At 41.0% G+C, this 19,518-nt stretch overlaps 1 protein-coding gene across 1 annotated transcript in view; it reads left to right on the forward strand.

Annotated features, from left to right (window-relative positions):
- The window catches only part of DYNC1H1 (dynein cytoplasmic 1 heavy chain 1), a 57,247-nt gene extending 40,041 nt beyond the window's left edge, over positions 1 to 17,206 (forward strand). The window contains exons 55-78 of the mRNA XM_044435964.1: positions 754 to 966; positions 1,490 to 1,617; positions 1,834 to 1,987; positions 4,122 to 4,268; positions 4,363 to 4,513; positions 5,148 to 5,401; positions 5,585 to 5,719; positions 5,814 to 5,908; positions 7,040 to 7,214; positions 7,355 to 7,430; positions 8,944 to 9,104; positions 9,791 to 9,902; positions 9,985 to 10,045; positions 10,148 to 10,271; positions 10,717 to 10,830; positions 11,788 to 11,958; positions 12,336 to 12,553; positions 12,651 to 12,754; positions 13,254 to 13,465; positions 13,730 to 13,883; positions 14,394 to 14,536; positions 15,258 to 15,426; positions 16,177 to 16,304; positions 16,848 to 17,206. Coding sequence (XP_044291899.1) covers positions 754 to 966; positions 1,490 to 1,617; positions 1,834 to 1,987; positions 4,122 to 4,268; positions 4,363 to 4,513; positions 5,148 to 5,401; positions 5,585 to 5,719; positions 5,814 to 5,908; positions 7,040 to 7,214; positions 7,355 to 7,430; positions 8,944 to 9,104; positions 9,791 to 9,902; positions 9,985 to 10,045; positions 10,148 to 10,271; positions 10,717 to 10,830; positions 11,788 to 11,958; positions 12,336 to 12,553; positions 12,651 to 12,754; positions 13,254 to 13,465; positions 13,730 to 13,883; positions 14,394 to 14,536; positions 15,258 to 15,426; positions 16,177 to 16,304; positions 16,848 to 16,976 — 3,528 coding nt within the window. The 3' untranslated portion in view covers positions 16,977 to 17,206. The remainder of the gene's footprint in view (positions 1 to 753; positions 967 to 1,489; positions 1,618 to 1,833; positions 1,988 to 4,121; positions 4,269 to 4,362; positions 4,514 to 5,147; positions 5,402 to 5,584; positions 5,720 to 5,813; positions 5,909 to 7,039; positions 7,215 to 7,354; positions 7,431 to 8,943; positions 9,105 to 9,790; positions 9,903 to 9,984; positions 10,046 to 10,147; positions 10,272 to 10,716; positions 10,831 to 11,787; positions 11,959 to 12,335; positions 12,554 to 12,650; positions 12,755 to 13,253; positions 13,466 to 13,729; positions 13,884 to 14,393; positions 14,537 to 15,257; positions 15,427 to 16,176; positions 16,305 to 16,847) is intronic.
- The last annotated feature ends 2,312 nt before the right edge of the window (positions 17,207 to 19,518 follow it).

Consider the following 19,518-nt stretch of genomic DNA (forward strand, 5'->3'; position numbering starts at 1 on the left):
TTCACAGAGGGTTCCCGGAGAAGGGCTTTCTCTGTGGTGGCGCCCCACCTATGGAATGCGCTCCCCAGAGAGGTCCGCCTGGCGCTGTCGTTATTTGTTTTTCAGCGCCAGGCTAAGATCTTTTTATTTAAAACTTATTTTAATTGTTAATTTATTATGTATTTATAGGATTTTAAATTTTTAGCCGAGATGTTACCGGGCTTTTTAATCTTTATTGTATTTAGTGTTATTTATATTTTTTTAATTATGTTGTGAGCCGCCCCGAGGCTTTGTTGCAATGGGGGCGGCATAGAAATGTTTTAAATAAATAAGTAGTGCTGGGTCCTGAACAGGCTAACACCAGCCATCTGCAATTCTAGGATAAATGACCAATCTAAGTTCTTGGAAAGCCTTTTAACAACACTGTTTGCTATGTTGCATGGCCTAGTGGAGGACACTCTAAAAAAGAATTCTGTACTATTGGTGTAAATTTCCAAAAGTTATCCTGACAGAGGCTATCACTCAAGATTCTTCTTATTTTGGGGAGCCATGCATCTATGATACTAACTTTGCTGCTGTTTTTTGTTACCTGTTACCAAAAACTGGGGACCCCAGAGCTAAAAACAACAACAACAACAACTGTTATTTTCTCCTACACTTCCATTTCCTACGCTTCTACATTTTCGAAATAAGGCTTTCTTTCTGCGACTCTGAAAATCTGGCTCTAAATCTGGTTTCTACAGATATTAAGTGTATTAATTGTTCTATTTCTAGGTAAACCGTAGCACAGCTCTTCTGAAGAGTTTGTCTGCAGAACGTGAAAGATGGGAGAAAACAAGTGAAACCTTCAAAAACCAGATGTCCACCATTGCAGGAGACTGTTTGCTCTCAGGAGCCTTTATTGCTTATGCTGGTTACTTTGACCAGCAGATGCGTCAAAACTTGTTCACCACATGGTCCCATCACCTGCAACAGGCAAATATTCAGGTAATTTCTAACCACAAGTCATAAAATCACTTGCTGGTGTTTACTGGAAAGCACTGTGTCTTTCCACTTAGACTTTTGTACACCACATCTATGGAGCTCTGAATGGCTTGTGCATGTTTCACTGGTGGCTTCCCACCAACATAGCTTACACGGCCATCTCAGTGGAACTCTCATTTGCCTTCAGACCATTGTCTGTTGCTCCCAGATTTGAGGTTAGTTCTGTAAGCTGATAGCCTTTATCCAGGGGTGAGCAATACGGATCATCTGGGATTTCCCCATCACTATCACCTTTTTTGTATTACAAGCTTTGTCTACTTTGGCAGGTATTACGGTGACTGGATATGGTGTGCAATCAAGAGGGTAATAATGCTGGATGATGTTATCCTCTTGGATATAATTCAGGGACAAAAACAAGTCATACCTGGCACCACAATTAGCAGGAAGGTAGCAGTTGTGTTTGCCAGGCCATACAAGTTGGTCCTTCTGATTCCTTGACTAAATTGTAGTAATACTTTCTCTGCAGTTCCGTACAGATATTGCCAGGACTGAATACCTGTCCAATGCAGATGAACGTCTTCGCTGGCAAGCAAGTTCTCTACCTGCAGATGATTTGTGCACAGAAAATGCAATCATGCTTAAGCGATTTAACAGGTATCCTTTATTTTATGCCTTCCTTCATGCATAGCAATGGCTTTTTAAAGCCAGAAAAATCTACCACAAAAAGTATTTGAAGGACACCTAATACAGCTAATTGTAAAATGTCTTTGTTCCATTAATTTTAAATATTTTTGTTAATATGTGAAGCAGTATCTTTTGTTTGGAGGGCAACATCTACATCCTAATAAGTTGTGATTACTTGCTTCCTAGATATCCGCTGATTATTGACCCCTCAGGGCAAGCTACAGAGTTCATCATGAATGAATATAAGGACCGTAAAATAACTCGAACTAGCTTTTTGGATGATGCTTTCAGGAAGAATTTGGAGAGTGCCTTGCGATTTGGTAATCCTCTGCTTGTCCAGGTGAGCTGTTGCTGCAAGCTTTTTGTTTAACAGGAAGGGATTCATTTCAAATAGAAATGCTTGAATCAGCAAAACTCAAGCTTGCTGAAGTTCCCCAAACTCCATGTCAGACCTTTATATTATTTATTAGTTCTTTATTTGAGGTTTGTATAGACTGTTCTCTTCAGTATATGCTATCAGAATGGTTTACAAATAGCGTAACACATTATCCGTGAAATAATATCTAAATTGTTGTTAGTCGCAAAGTCGTGCCCGACCCATCACGAACCCATGAACAACATTCCTCCAGGCTCTCCTGTCCTCCACCACCGCCTGGAGTCCACCCAAGCTCACACCCCAGTGATTCTATCTAGCCACCTCATCCTCTGCTGTCCCCTTCTTCTTTTGCCATCAATCGTTCCCAGCATCAGGGTCTTTTCCAATGAGTCGTTTCTTCTCATTAGGTGGCCAGAGTATTTGAGTTTCATCTTCAGGATCTGGCCTTCTAAAGAGCAGTCAGGGTTGATTTCCTTTAAGATTGAATGGTTTGATCTCTTTGCAGACCAAGGGACTCTCAGGAGTCTTCTCCAGCACCACAATTCAAAGGCCTCAATTCTGCAGCACTCAGCCTTCCTTATGGTCCGATATCTAAATACAAAGAAATAAAAACATAACAAGAAAATAAAATAGTAATACATAAAATAGTAAACCAGAGCAAGCAGCCATTATTCAGATAAAAACCAGTATAAAATTGTAACTTCTGATCAGCAGTTAAAGTGACGGGATAATAAAAGGGTTTTGACCTAGCACCAAAAAGTGTTGGTGCCATGCACATCTCCCTGGGAAGCTGATTCCATAAACGTGGTGCAACTACTGAAAAGGCCCTTCCTCTCATAGCTTCCTTTAAAGGTGGCTCTTGGAAAAGGACCTGCATTGAGGGTCCAGGTAGGTGTATACAGAAGGTGGGGTTCCTTCAGATATCAGATTGTGAGCTTTTCACACAAAAATTCACTTGTATTTTCACGTGTATTTTACAAATGGATGCATCAGTTGTTCACATCTTTTAAATACATGCATTCTTCATTGATTAAAGTGTATTTGCACACATTTTTTTCATGTGTGCACATGCTGTTGAGCAGAGTTTTGTAATTCATGGATGACATTGCAGGGTCAGAAAAGTACAGACATCAAACCTCAGAATGTGTCTGAATCTGTGTTCAACCCAAAAGTTGAAAAAATATTGAGTATATAAGAAATAAACTGAAACTAATTTCTCATGTATTACTAATTTCAAATAACTTTGCTCTTAGAGAAGCCAGCAACACTTATCTCTGTATAACTAGAATGCAAGTTAAATACTACATGATTAATTAAAGGATCTTCTTGTAGCTTAACACTGCAGATAGTTAAAAATGCCTAGGCATCATTGAAACCCATGAGACAGAAGCACCCCTCATTAAACTAGTCTGCAGATAGTAGCTACGGAAGCCATAAGCAAGAGTGTCTTTTTTTCTTAAACTGCATCAGTTCTGCACTGTTTTGTACCAAACAGAGTTTGTTCTTATGGGTACCTGCTCCTCCTTATCATTGGTGCGTAAAAAATGGGTTATGTAATGAACCTTGGTTGGAAGCCTTTCTAATGTTTAAGTAAACATTCCCTGAAGAGATGACATTATATTTAAATTTGCTTGGCTCCTTAACTGTTTACTGTGGATTTAAACAGTTCTGGAAACAGTATTTTTATGACAACTCACTGATGAATTAAAACCTAACATTACCCCTTAAAAGAACATTGGGGGAACAACCCAGTTAAGATTGCGCCCAATGGAAAACTGTACTAGTACTTTACATTAGGTTGAAATGCCATGGCCGGAATCCAAAGGGCACTACCATTCATTATGTAATCTTAGTTTTGAACTTAGTTTGAATAGAAAGCTGCTTTAGAAACTTGAAGAGGCTCTTTAATAGGCAGCTTGTGATGTAGCAACAGAGGCCTGCTGGTTAAATTAAAGCAAGACCAGTCTTGATGCATGTGTCTAAAGCAGCTTTTGCAATCCTAGTCCATGTATAAATTGCTGTTGCAACCAACTCAGGAAATCTATCTTAACTCACTAAATGGTACTAATTATTTTCCTTTCCATAATTTCTTTTCTAGGATGTGGAAAGCTATGATCCTGTTCTGAATCCAGTGCTGAACCGTGAAGTCCGTAGAACTGGTGGCCGAGTTCTTATTACCCTGGGAGATCAGGATATTGATTTGTCACCATCCTTTGTCATATTCCTCTCTACCAGGGACCCAACAGTAAGGAACAAGCTTATTTTATTACACAATTAATTAATACAAATAGAAGGGAAAGCATTAAAAAGATGGCCTTGCCTTATGTTGTATTTGGTAGGTTGAATTTCCACCAGATCTCTGTTCCCGGGTGACTTTTGTCAACTTCACAGTAACTCGTAGCAGCTTACAGAGCCAGTGTTTAAATGAAGTACTAAAAGCTGAAAGACCAGATGTGGATGAGAAACGTTCTGATCTCCTGAAACTTCAAGGTACAATATTCAAATCAAATCTTGTGCAGTTTATTCTCAGTTTAGTCTTCTGGAGTTATATTTCCATAATCCTTGTAATATAAGTCATAAAATCATAAAGTATTATTTATATACTGTTAAAATTGAGGACAGGTGATTTCCCTCTTCCAATTTTGTATAGAAGTGGAAATGGTGAGTGTCTTCACTTCTGAAGTCCTATTGAGAGGACAATCCATTACCAACATTCTGAAATTCAACCTGAAAGTAGCTTAAGGAGTATTGCAATCTTGCAACTATTATAGAATGAAATCGGTGAAATTTGCTCATCCCTTTTTTATGATTGGCTGGAGAAACGGGACTTGGCTTAGATTTAAAGATATTTTTAAGTTTTTATAAATCAATTTGAATTTGACTATAGAACGTTAAAAAGATATGTAGTAGGGGGCTGACCCAGTACGTCTGATGTATTTGATGATTGATGTTTTTAGTTTTAGTTTAAAATCTTTATAAAAAGAAAAAAGAAATTTGCTCATTCCTGTTAAATTCATTGAAACTCTGTTGCTTATTATATAGCTAAAAATTACTTGCAAGAGAGTATTGTGGATATATCAGATTTGTGCAGTGTGGTTTGAATTACACTTTCTTATATTTAAAGGTGAATTCCAGCTGCGTTTGCGGCAGTTAGAAAAATCTCTTCTCCAAGCCCTCAATGAAGTGAAAGGAAGAATCTTGGATGATGACACCATCATAACCACACTAGAAAATCTAAAGAGAGAGGCAGCTGAAGTTACTAGAAAAGTAGAAGAAACAGATATTGTCATGCAAGAGGTGGAGACAGTGTCTCAGCAGTATCTCCCACTTTCTACTGCCTGTAGCAGTATCTATTTCACAATGGAGTCATTAAAGCAGGTACAAAAAGAGAGCGCATTTCTGGATAAAGGGACAGGCTATAAATCTAATAAATACCAGAGAGTGCCTGCTGGTCTTCATCTTAGCCATGTTCTAGAACAATATGGGAAAATGTCACAGGTACACAAGCTGCTTGCTTTCCTTCTATTTGACAGCGTTTTCTCCTTTTAACTCCTATTTTAGATACACTTCCTATACCAATATTCTCTCCAGTTTTTCCTGGATATCTATCACAATGTCTTGTATGAAAATCCAAATTTGAAGGGGGTTACAGACCATACCCAGCGTCTTTCCATCATCACAAAGGACCTATTCCAGGTAAGGAGACATTTAGGGTTTTAAAAACCTTGTCATGGCTTTAGTTTGATGGGGATCTTTTCGCCAAGCAAACGTTCTTTCTTTGTATTAATAGGTGGCTTTCAATAGAGTTGCTCGTGGAATGCTGCATCAAGATCATATAACGTTTGCTATGCTGTTGGCCAGAATTAAACTGAAAGGGACTATTGGGTAAGTATATCATTTCTATTTATTTTGATAGGCTGTTCTGTTTTCAATCTAGTACATTTTTAGACAGTGTATCATGTTGATAGTTGTCTGTTAAGTTATATCCCACCTTTTCACAAAAGGTATACATGGTGGCTTACAGGTAATCAGTGTACTATGTAATAAGATAAAAATACACTTTAAAACATAAACTGATGAGTAAAACAACTACTTTTACATCAACAACCTAGTAAAAATCAAGGTGCTGAAAATGGTCACTTAAAATCATCCTCACCCCTTACCTAGAAGTAGACAAAGCAGATGCCGTTCCATATCCAAGGTATCATAACCAATAAGACTCTATTGAGTAGCTGTGCATTTTACTGCAAATGGTGGGAGGACTGGAAAGACCTTCTGAAATGGGATGTAGATCCCAGACTGTCTCATTGTGGGATATGTGAGCGTATACACAGATTTGAGCTTGGAACCAACAGGGAACTGGTATAGCTCATGGAGAAATGTGATAATGTCATCTAAATAGGCAGTTCCCATCAGTCCCTTCCCAGTCGCACTGTAGACCAGTTGTAGCTTCCATACTACCTTCAGGAGTAGTCCTGTGCAAGGCATTTAACAGGATGAGCATGAATGCATAAGAATTAAGGTAAAGCTCTTCCTTCATATTTGCACATGCAGGTTTGTACTCTCTTGCTTCAGTGCTGGGCAAAAGTTAGCATTTGTAGCATCATGCATGCCTTTAGGCTTCGGTTTTCATTGGTATCCAGGACACAATAAACTTCAGTTCTTACAATGTGTGAGTCAATTTTTAAAGTTTCACCTATAGGAAAATGGTTGTAGAAATATTAGCTTGGATTTACAATGGTAGAAAAATTAGGAAAGACTTCAGCTGCTGTTTCTTGTCCAATTTAAAGAGTTTCCCACAATATATTCTTATAATCAGAGCTTATAATTATAGTCAGAAAAAATATCAGTTGGCAGCTGCTAATGTCTGCAATTTGATAATGTGTCATACAGCTTCTTTTCTTGTACAGGGCAGAAACTGGACAAATAGTGGTTGCAAATAGACAGAGAACCTATATCTTCAAGTATAGAGTTAATTGTTCTCAGTATGATACCTTTTCTGTTTTGCAATTGAAGGGAGCCTGCCTATGATGCAGAATTCCAGCATTTCTTAAGAGGGAAAGAAATTGTACTCAGCAACACGCCTCTCCCCAAAATCAGTGGCCTGACTGTGGAACAACTGGAAGCCATGATGCGGCTCAGCTACCTTCCTGCATTTAAAGATCTGGTTGCTAAAGTCAAAGCTGATGATGTAAGTACATTCTTCAGATAAAAATTTCATACACACTGTATCTTCTCATAAAGTCAGTATTCCTCTTTTGTCTAATACAAAGTTCCTTTATCCTGCATCAACACTAACTGGGGGTTTTTTTTCCTGCACCTGAACCACAGCAATTCTGCATCTGGCTTGATAGCAGTTCACCTGAGCAGACTGTGCCCTATCTTTGGACGGAAGACAAGCCTGCAAGTAAGTTCAGGTGTCTTCTGTCTCAGAAGAGAGCTGTATTTAGCTCTAGGAGAGAAGTGCTTGCAGTTCCTCCATGTAGTAAGAATGCTACAAGGGGAGAGAGATGTCTCCATTTACTTCTCAGCCATTCAAGTCATGCATATCTTCTGGTCCAAAAAATTCCTGACAGGTTTCTAGCAGAGTGGCACATATGGGGCATCAGCAACACTTTTAGCCACAGCTCCCCAGCAATGGGACTCTGCTAACTCTTTTCTAAGCAGATGCTTTGTAGAGGTTTAAAACAAAACTGTCAGAGAACCACCATATAGTAAGGACCTCCAAAAAAGGAAGCTGTGAAAAATGGGGAGGGAGACTCGTATCTCCCTTTTCTGGGGAAGTGTTGAAAAGGTAGGTGGCACTGATGAGAAGTGTCGACTCAGCATTTAAAAGTGAGAGAATCACATGGCTGAAGGAGAGATTCTCCTCCCACCCATGCCCCTTGTGTGGTAATTCCTCTCTTGAGTGGGGCTTCTGTATTGCATTGCAGAGTCCATGCTTTCTCTCACTACAGTTTTCACCCAGGTCCATCACAAATATGTGCAAATTAACCTGTTTACATCCTAGTCTTGTCTATTTCCATTCAAGTTAGTTACTCCAGTTTCCTTTTCCTTTTGGCAGCTGAAATAGGGGAAATTGACTGGGCAAGACTATTCAAATCTGATAGCCATAAGGGCATACTTGCAAGACCAGCCCAACCAAATAAATTACTACCCTCATTGTGCATTTTGATTTTATAAAATTATAAGATCCTGAGGAATGAAAAGGGGTGAAGTTTGGAGTTGGGAGAGGGCTGGGATTAGAAGACAAGGCAGGTCTCACCAAAACGTCCCCTGGGATTTGTGCCAGAACTGGCTGGCAGAAGCAGCCCACACCATTCAGCATGTTTGCCCTGGGTGGCTTAGCATCACTTGCAAAACCACCCACTTTCTGAACCCAAGAGGAGAGTTGGTAAACGAAAGCTGCATGCAGGGTCACTGCCCCATCAATACTTACTTGCAAGGCCTTGTATAAACTGCATTTATTCATACTGAGCCACATTGCCTTCCACTGCACTCTCTGTTAAAATGTAGAGGTTCTTTGCAAAGTGACATGCCAGCCAAAATGTGTGATTCCTTGGCATGTAACTGAACAAAAACATAGCTGTTAGCTTTTTCATTCATAGAAGTGGCTCCTCCTTAATTCCACACTGCCTCCAGGGACAAACTGTGGCAATCATGGTTCTCTTTCTTCACTTTCCTCTCAATTTTATTCGTACATCAACTGTGAGAGAGTGTGAATGGCCCACAGTCATTCTTCCTGAATGAGTGGAAGGTTTGGCTCGGTCTCCTTTGTTCTGGCCTGACATCAAACTGCTAAGTCGCAAGGGCTTGGTAGAACCCCAGTGCCAACATGAAACGGAGTTGTTTGGGGAAATGCAAATACAGCATGAGACTTCAAAACTGAGCACTGATCACCTCTTTCTTCTTTGCCTCAGCACCCATTGGGCAGGCCATCCATCGGTTGCTTCTAATTCAGGCTTTCCGTCCTGATCGCTTGTTGGCAATGGCACATCACTTTGTTTCTACTAATCTTGGAGAAAACTTCATGTCTATTATGGAACAGCCCTTGGACTTGGCACACATTGTCGAGACAGAGGCAAGTAGACATTTTAAGCAGCCCAGTGTTCTGTTCCACTGAACGGCGTGCAGCCTTCGTTCAGTGGTGTGCTCCAGCCCATGTTGCTCAGACTCTGTACATGACTTGCCAAAAGGATAAATGGTAAGATCACACTGGCCATTTCTCACTCGCCGTATGCTAGATGGCTTTATTTGTTAATACATGTAGATGCCTTTTTATAAAATACAACCACCCACCAAAACAAAACAAAAAATCACACTGGTTGCGAGAGAACTGCAGAACTGATTTTACGTGCCTAAGGTAGCTGCAAGGGCTCGTGATTCTCAAAAAGGTGACGAAGTGCCACTTGGCAAATCACTATTGAAAATTCAGAGGCTTACAAACGCAGATTTGTGATACAACATGGAAGACCAGCCCGTAAAGAGAAAGCAGAGCTTGACTTGAGTCTGAATGCTGGGGCCAGCATCTCTCTTAAATGGCTGAGGGTCAGCTGGAACACATAGAAAGAATGTGGAATGTGCTCTGTGCCTTCTCAATTCAAGTAGGAACAATCTATCCTTGACAAAAACTCTTCCTTCTGATCCTAGATGTACAAGTCCTCCCAGTGCTTCATCCAAGCCTCCTATAAATATTTTTTAAAAGAAGCTAAGTTACTTTCCCTATATCATATTTTCTCTTCCCTCTCCCTGCCTCCTGGTTTTTAGGTGAAACCAAATACACCTGTGTTGACATGCTCTGTACCTGGCTATGATGCCAGTGGGCATGTTGAAGACCTTGCTGCAGAGCAAAACACACAGATGACTTCTATTGCTATTGGTAAGATTTTCAGAAGTTTTTGTCACTCTAAACACTGTGGAAACCAGTTTCATCTTTCTGATGTTAAATTGTAATGTTGTAGGATCTGCTGAAGGATTTAATCAAGCAGACAAGGCAATCAATACAGCTGTGAAGTCTGGCAGGTAAAGTTTGTTCTGTTTGCATGACTTTGGCATTTTATCACATAAGTTATGTTAATTCATAAGCCTTGTTATCTTTCATTTTTTAAAAAACTTTTATTGTAGGTGGGTCATGTTAAAGAATGTCCACTTGGCACCTGGATGGTTGATGCAACTAGAAAAGAAGCTACATTCTCTTCAGCCTCATGCCTGCTTTAGGCTGTTCCTTACAATGGAGATAAATCCAAAGGTAAGCAATTAGAAGCAAGCCACACTGCTACCTGAACTTAGCATGCCATTCCTTTTGTAAGTCTTTATTTCTGGGAGAAGGTTACATCTTAAAAACAAACATGGATTGAACCCTTTTCTTGTGAGTTTTTTTTTTAACGTTTCAGCTTCTCTCCACTAACGCAAGCTATAATGCAATAATCGTAAAACAATTAAATTGAACTCTGTTCCAGGCGCTTCACATACCTTCGGTAATCAGTAAACAAAAATACTAAATGCAAAATCACTCCATGTTCTTGCCTGTCAGCTGCCAGCAGAGCTTTATTTCTAACTTTTCTTCTGAAAACAAGAACATACTTAGCACTGACATGACACACATTAATATTCAGCACAGGCTTGTTCTGGCCTACTTGTCTGGGCGGGAACAAAGTGTGTCAGGTATAACAGGAGGCTTACTCTGATTTCAGGTGCCAGTGAACTTGTTACGTGCTGGGCGAATTTTTGTGTTTGAACCACCCCCTGGTGTGAAGGCCAACATGCTGAGAACCTTTAGTAGCATTCCTGTGTCTAGAATGTGCAAGGTAAGCTCTTGACTGTTGAACAGACTGTCATTATCCTGATGTGCAGCACTCCATAAGGAGCTCTGGAAAAGTACTAGCACTGAAATCCATGGGAGTGTTACATTTTGGTTCAGGCTCCAGCTGTCCCCTCACCTTAAAACTGGACATCACTCATCCATTATCTTATGCATTGGCAACAGCATCCATTGGTAGCCATTTTACTACTCACTGCCTTCAAAAAAGACACTGAATTGCCTCGCAGCTTGTTCTCCTTAATGTCAGCCTTGTCTTGGTCCTTAGCTTCCTGCTGATGTTTGTATAAAATGTGAGGCACCTAATGAAGAGGGCAACACGGTACTATACAGTAGGTCCCTGTAGCACCTGCACGCATTGGTAGACCATCTTATAAAGCACCAGACTACAGCTGTTCATCTAGTCTCTCTTCATAGATGATCCATGGCAACATGGATCATGAGAGCCAGTGTGGTGTAGTGGTTAAGAGCCTGGGACTGGGACTCAGACGACCTGGGTTCTAGTCCCCGATCAGCCATGGAGCCAACTGGGTGACTTTGGGCCAGTCACAGACTCTCAGCCCAACCTACCTCACAGGGTTGTTGTTGTGGGGATAAGATGGAGGAAGAGAATGATGTAAGCTGCCATGAGCCCTTTGTAGGAAAAAGGCAGGATATAAATCGATAAATAAATAAACGGATGAAACTAGCAAAGGCTAAGCCCTATCGTCAGCTAGATGCCTGCATAGAATACCTGGACTTCCAAACCAAATGGTGGAAGGACTGTGGTGGTAAATGCTTGCTTCAGGACTCTTTCTCACAAGTTTAAAAAAAAAAATGCATGAAGTTTCTTATGAATAGAAAAAAGATGTGGGGATGGAAGTGTAATAAATTCAAGCTGGTAATTAGTGGTCTCATTTGTATCAATCTAAAATAATATTTGGGTTTTTTCCTTTCATCTCCATAGTCACCAAACGAACGTGCTCGTCTCTATTTCCTCCTTGCTTGGTTCCATGCCATAATTCAGGAGCGCCTGCGCTATGCTCCTCTTGGCTGGTCAAAAAAATATGAATTTGGTGAATCTGATTTAAGATCTGCCTGTGATACTGTGGATACATGGCTCGATGACACAGCAAAGGCAAGTGAAACTGCAGGACATTCTTTCCCCCTCTGTCTCAAAGAATAAATGCGCTTGGACTTAGTTGAAGCACCACACATGTAACTCAGTGAGTGGCCAAATCTTATGAGTGAATTCATTTTTATCCCACCTTTCTTAAAATGAGCTAAAGGCCACACTCCCCATCCTTGTAACCTTATAACAGCCCAATAAAGTAGGTTAGGTTGTGATCACCTGGCCCAAGAGCAGCTAGTGGCTAAGTGTGGCTCTAAATCTGGATCTCCCCAGGCTTGGCCGCGCACTCCGCCTGTTTCATTCTGGCGCTTGCTTGGTAGCCACATCCTAGTTGTCCTCTCCATGAGCCGTTCCTCTTATAACAAAATGGTCTGTATCTCTAGGGCCGTCAGAATATCTCGCCAGACAAGATCCCGTGGTCTGCTCTGAAGACTCTGATGGCTCAGTCAATTTATGGAGGCCGTATTGATAATGAATTTGACCAGCGCCTGCTGAACACGTTTCTGGAGCGCCTTTTTACCACTTTAAGCTTTGACAGTGAATTCAAATTGGCTTGTAAGGTTGATGGGCATAAAGATATTCAGATGCCTGATGGAATCAGGTACTTAAATTTTACCTTTAGAAGTAAATATGAGCTAAGCTGATTCATTGCATGCACTCCTGACATTTGGTCATTATTTGGCATTGTGATTTGACAGGCGTGAAGAATTTGTCCAGTGGGTTGAGCTTCTGCCAGATACACAAACCCCATCCTGGCTTGGGTTACCAAACAACGCTGAGAAAGTTCTTCTCACCACACAGGGTAAAAACCTTGCTTCACTCTGCATCTTTCATAAGCTTTCAAACAAAAAATAACTGAGTGTTGATAAATCGAGCTGTTAAAACAAGAAATAATTGTGGCACTTCTAAACATGTTACAGTTCGTTATGGCATGAATTTCAGGAGTCACATTTTCACATACACATGGTGAAGATTTGGAACATAGGTACATGCAGGGTGGGCACTGATGCAGAGAGGCAGGAAGAAAGCTGAATTTAGACTTTCTAGGTTTGGATAACTTGAGCCAATTGTACTATGTAAGACGATTTATATGGGAGAATATTTGTGAGCCTACTAGCGGTAGAGGATCAAGTTCATAACATATTATGGTTTTCAAAGTTCATGTTTCACAAGAGCTTTATTGATCATGTAAGCAGGTTACATCTAACCAATTCTGTAAATTTGGCTGTTTTTTAAAAAAGCTAAGTGTTTCACTTAGAAGGCAGAATCAAGCATTATAATTTATATTCTGTTTATCTTAGGTATTGATATGATCAGTAAAATGTTGAAAATGCAGATGTTGGAAGATGAAGATGATTTAGCATATGCAGAGACTGAAAAGAAGGCACGAACGGATTCTACCTCAGATGGTCGCCCAGCCTGGATGCGAACGCTGCACACCACAGCTTCCAACTGGCTCCATCTGATACCCCAAACCTTGAACCATCTGAAGCGAACAGTGGAAAACATTAAGGTGAGGCATGCAACCCAATAAAGGGGTTTTTTTAGGACAAGAGGTAATGAAAAGTGATTACAGACCATGTGACTACCTTCTTAGCAAGCAAATGCAATTTTTTCTTGACTTTGGAAAATGTATTATGCAAAAAAAAATCCCTTAACGACAATGTCATGACTGATCATCCTTCTAAAAAGAACACTAGCTGTTATCCCATTCAGATACCAGGTTGTTGGGCTGCTTTAAACAAACTAAGATGTTACTTTTCCTTTTGAAATCAAGGACCCATTGTTCAGGTTCTTTGAGAGAGAAGTGAAGATGGGGGCCAAACTCCTTCAGGATGTTCGTCAAGATCTTGCAGATGTTGTCCAAGTGTGCGAAGGGAAGAAAAAGCAGACCAATTATCTGCGGACACTTATTAATGAACTAGTGAAAGGTAAGCTATTCCAGACTTGGGCCTAAATTTACAGTAAATCTGAATGCAGGAATGAAAATGTTGATGCTAGTTACAGAAAATGGAGCTTCTAATGAGGCTAGTTTCTTAGTCCTGCTGTTTAGGAGGGTAGTGTTAAATCATAGAACAGTCAAGTTAGAATGGGCCAAGAAGGTCATCAAAAACAAAGTACCTAAATCAAATTAGATCATGTGCTGAATCTTAAACACAAGTTAATGCTCAGATTTCGTACCCTGTAGAAAATCTATAGATTTTATTGCTAATGCTTTAATTTGGTATCTTTATTTCCTATTTTGAACCCTTTCAGATTAAGCACAGATGTTTGAAAGTAAAGTTGCCATGATAAAGCCATCTAATTGTTCTCATGTGCTTTTTTCAAAGTGTTCATATTTTTAACTAGGTTTAAATATATGAGGTATTTATCAGCAAAGCAGAGACCCATCCAGTTGCAAATGTCTCTTTCTTGCAAAACCTTCTGCTTTTCTCTCCTAGGAATCCTTCCTCGTAGCTGGTCTCACTACACAGTGCCTGCTGGGATGACAGTCATACAGTGGGTCTCAGACTTCAGTGAACGCATAAAACAGCTGCAGAATATCTCTCAAGCAGCTGCTTCAGGTGGAGCAAAAGAGCTAAAGGTAGGCAACAGTGTCCTTTGCTGTCAAATTCAGTACTATTAGCATGAGAGTACATGCTTCCAGGTTTGCTGTAGCTTTGATCTGAACTATGAATAATTCATTTGGGGTGGCAGAACTCATTCTTTGGTGAGGAGGATGGGGGATAAATCAATGAATAAAATCAGCCAGTTGCTGAGGAACACCTAAAACCACCTCCTTTAAAGAGGGTGAAGGAACACCTCCCCTGATGGTATACCGTGTTTTTGAAATTCTGCTTTTATAAATTATGTACAACTGTCACTTTTTGGGTCACACTTCATAATACCATCCATGATGCATGCATACTAGTCTTTTGGCTGTAAATATAACTATAGGAAATTACCTTTTTTAGCAGCATGGATTTTATTATTCCATTCATGAAATTTTGTTCAGAACTTTCTAAATCCACAGATTTTGTGGAGGTAATGAAGTCTGTCTAGGTCTTCTCAGTTAATTGCAGAGGACCTTATGCCTGCCAGTAGCTACACTTACAGGCAAGGTGCAGGACATGGAGACAGTTGAGAAAGCGAGTGGTTCAAAGGAATGAAAACGAGAGAGGAAGACAACCTGGGAGAGAGAATGTGCAGAAAAGAGGAGTGAAGCAATACTATTTGAAATGCTTCACCAGATAATTTAGCTATATGCTTCTGGTACTTCCCAAATATCTCCAAGTGTGTCAGATTAACTCAATTATGTTTGACAGAACATTCATGTGTGCTTGGGAGGGCTATTTGTACCTGAGGCCTACATTACTGCTACAAGGCAATATGTAGCACAAGCTAACAGCTGGTCTCTTGAAGAACTCTGTCTCGAAGTCAATGTCACAACAACTCAGAATGCAGTACTGGATGCCTGCAGTTTTGGAGTAACAGGTCAGTTGATGGTACAATTTTAAGAATTAAAACAAATGATGGTAATGCTAGAAATTCATTGGCTTATGTGATGCATGTGGGTTGTGTTCTGAGTCAGGATACAACTAAATGGCTCATTGGATGATGCAGGGGTGTAAGCACAGCCTGCTAGACATTGGGCGCTCTCTAATTTTAGCCCATCTGGGCCTGAGCTTAGCAACTGGTTTCAAGGAGAGCCGGAAGGAGAAAGTCACCACATTCCAAGTGCCTCCAGAAGTAAAACTGACTTGTTCCATGAGATGTTAGTAGACTGTTTCATCACACACCTGAAGTGGAGAAATTGTCTCCTGTGGATAGGAAAGTGAGAACTGCATGAGCACCTGTAAACATTTCAGTCTCTAAACCAAAATCCACAGTGTCAGGGTACATCCTAGAGCTCCTAGGGACGAATGTAACTAATAAACCAATTTGTTAAGCTAAGTGCATTCTTTCAGTCAATAAATTGGCACCCTTGAGACTGGAACATTGTAGAGCCCCTTGAAAATCCTTACTACAAGATACTGTGGCTGAAATGGTCATCTCATGGAACGAGGTCATACCAGTATCCAGAAGGATTTTTTGTGTGGTTATTCTAAGCTGTCAGGCTTGGGTGAAATCTAGACCTGAATTGGCCACATATGTTCCTTAGTCGTCTTTAATGGTGACTCTAGAATATAACTGGTAATGCACTCCATTGTAGAACTTCAAATAGCTCTCCCCTTAACTCAATAGGCCTGAAGCTCCAGGGAGCCACCTGCAACAACAACAAGCTGTCACTTTCCAACGCGATCTCAACATTACTGCCCATAACGCAGCTTCGGTGGATCAAGCAGACAAATGCTGACAAAAAGTCTAATGTGGTGAGTAAGGTCACCTTTCCAGAAGGATGTAGATAAGACAGAGGGAGTTCAGAGAAGAGTGATAAGGATGATCCTGTCAGGAGAGATTGAAAGAACTGGGCATGTGTAGCCTGGAAAAGAGTAGACTGAGGGGGGAATATGATAACACTTTTCAAATACTTGAAAGTCTGTCTCGCAGAGGACCAGAATCTCTTCACAAGTAGACCAGAGTACAGGATACAGAGTAGCAGGCCCAAGTCACAGGAAGCCAGATTCCTCCTTGGTCATCAGGAAATGCTTCCTTACCATTACAGAAATATGACAGTGGAACCAGTTACCTAGCGAGGTCATGGGCTTTCCCACATTCTAAACATTCAGGAAGCAATTGAACAGCTACCTGCTGAGACTGTGTTAACTTGGAGTCCTGCACTGATGGCCTTATAGGCCCATTCTGACTCTACCATTCTATGACCTGTTGGGTCTCATACTTTTCAGCTTTGCTGCTTCTGCTGCCCTAGTGGGACATTTCCTCTTAACCATCTTCAAAACCTGTTTTCCTTGCAGGTAACGCTGCCAGTTTATCTAAACTTCACCCGTGCAGATCTCATCTTCACAGTTGACTTCGAAATCGCCACCAAGGAAGATCCCCGTAGCTTCTATGAACGTGGTGTGGCCGTCTTGTGTACTGAGTAAAAGCTAACCTTTCACTTGCAGTAGCATTCAGACATTGTTGTACCTGTAGATTAGTTCTAGAATGGTGTTTTAAACTGCAAGGCCTAGTTTTGTCAGATGGTCAGGTGGAGAGGACTAAGATTGGTATATGTGAAAGCTGGTTTTGCTGTTGAAGGATCTGTTGTTTTTAGATGGTTCTAGGTTGGTGCACTAATGTTGGATTAATTCTTAAATAAAACTTTATGGCATGATTTCAAGTTTTGTGCTTTCTTTCAAAGCATTATAGGCTACTGAGAATGAGCAAAATGACTCTAATGTGCCTGTGTACACAGAGCTGTTTAAAAATGTAACTATGAACTGGAGAGCTCTGGGTCAATAATCAGGTGATGAGAAATAAAACTGCAAGCCTTTGGTCTTGTGAGTTACTGGATGCTGTGAACCTCACAGTGCTGTGGGTAGAGTAAGTGGCGGACTGGTTGCTCCACCAGCCACCTTGTTAGGCCTCTGAGCCTTTGATGACTGTCTCAGTGTCCCAAAGGATTGCCCTGCTCATCAGCGCAGCTGGGGTAAGAAAGCAGTGGGACAAAAGGATGTGCAAGGACCGTTTAACAACTGCATGATTAAACATTAACAATGTTCTACACAGTAGTAGACTGCGCAAATGGAAATGTAATATTGGTGCAATGTAAAAATGATTCTTTGCAGTGGTGCAGCTGGATTGGACTTTTGAAGCAAAGTGCAGGACCGCAAAGGTCAGGGAGGGTCCAAATGGGCCACTATGGGAGCAGGCTGTAAGGGCTTCAAAAGTGCACTGTGTTTTATTCTTGTAGTCATAAATAATGCTATGATTTAAGTAATAGAGATGCCCATGGTTTTTAAATCAAGGATGCAAACTGTTTTCCTGTTCTTGCATGCAAGAAATGTAAAGGCAGTTTTAAAACATGGATGACAGTTAAGTGGGGCAGAGACATTAGTTGTGTTTCAAGTTTCTCAGCTCGGGAAAATATATGCTCATCTAAAGATTGGCAGGGGGTGGGGGTGGTTAGGGTTAGTCCAAGCTGCGCCATTGTTTCCCTGTTAGTCCTTCATGAAGAAGACAGTATCAAAGCTAAGCAGGGAGAGGTGACACTTAAAACATGAAAGAAACCACCAGAAGTCCATTGGAAGAGAGACAGCTTGTAAAGCCCAGCCAAGCCAGACGGGAGATAACAGCAGGCTTGCACAGCTGAAAACAAGATTGCTCATATGCAGGTAAAATGACAAATGAGCATAGGTGGCTGTCAAGCCATTGGTCTGTTTAGGATTTCGCAAAATGTTATCAACACCGAGTGGCAGTGGGCCTCCAGGGTTCTGTCTCTCAGCTCTAGCTGGAGAGAATGGGGATTCCATCAGAAACCTTCTGTATGTAATGCATATGCTCAGGCGGGGGTTGAAGCAAATCACTTTGCACACGTAGTCTCCACCACTTCATTTAATGTATCAAGAGATGGCTCTTCCCAGTGGAAATACCCACCAGTAGACAGCACCTGTTCAGCACTAGGCATATTTTGTGCTACATTTACACGATGCATTCATGGCTCAAGTCACCCGCAGTCTCTTTCTCAGTTTTTCTCCAGCACACTCCAGAACAGGACGGCATTGTTTTCCATTGATGTTGGGATCTTCAGGCAGCCCATTGTCACACTCCATCAAGGGGGGCTGTAGTGCTGAATCTGTAGAAGTGTTTTCATGGAGTTCACTGCATTTCAAAAGATCTGGTCCTATCAGCCAGGAAGGTTCTGTGGTCAGCTGCAGTGTTTTAGCTGTTTCACAAAGCTCCAGTTCATCCTCCTGAGCTAAGGTTAGCGATACTACCCTGGGTGATGTGGAGAGGGTCTCCTGCCCTCCTGAAGGAAGGCTGTCTTCTAGAGTCCAAGTGACGGGCTGCTGCAAAAGGATCTCCCTACTGGGACTTGAGTCTAGGAACCCCAAGCTACCATCAGAGTTGTCTGAGATGTCTTCATAATCACCATCATAAGGATCCAAGAACTAAAGAAACAAATGCAGTCATACACTTAGTGCAAGAGACATTAAAGGCTGCCCATCCTATGGGTAGGATATATTATGCAGTGCTTCTCTGCACAAGGCATTTGCGTGTTCTCATGATCCCCTTATGCATAGTAAGTTGCAGGTGCTTTATGTGACATGCTCTTCCTCCAGGGTCTGTCTGTCTGTCTTAGACTGTGGATAATGGGCTTTTAAAGGGCAAGAACACTGTCAAGTGATTGTTTCTGTGGAATTCCATTATACAGCAGCATCCACCCCTTTGTGGTTGTGTAATGGAACATACAGAAAGGCAGAAAAGGAAAACCCTAGGGGGAGATGGCCTGGAGCTCTACTGTAATACAAACCTGAATTAACCATCTGAATAAATCTTATTTTAAATCTTATTCTGCAGATGCACAATTAGGAACTGAGACAGGACTGGTAAATTTTATTTTTAAAAAGTGCTGTGAACTTACTTGGAATTGTGAATGGCGTGTTTTCCCCAAGGATTCTTCAGAAAGTATGTCGTTGGATGGAA

Source organism: Varanus komodoensis, unplaced genomic scaffold, assembly GCF_004798865.1.
Source record: "Varanus komodoensis strain SLA01 unplaced genomic scaffold, ASM479886v1 scaffold3, whole genome shotgun sequence".
Taxonomy (NCBI): Eukaryota; Metazoa; Chordata; class Lepidosauria; order Squamata; family Varanidae; genus Varanus; species Varanus komodoensis.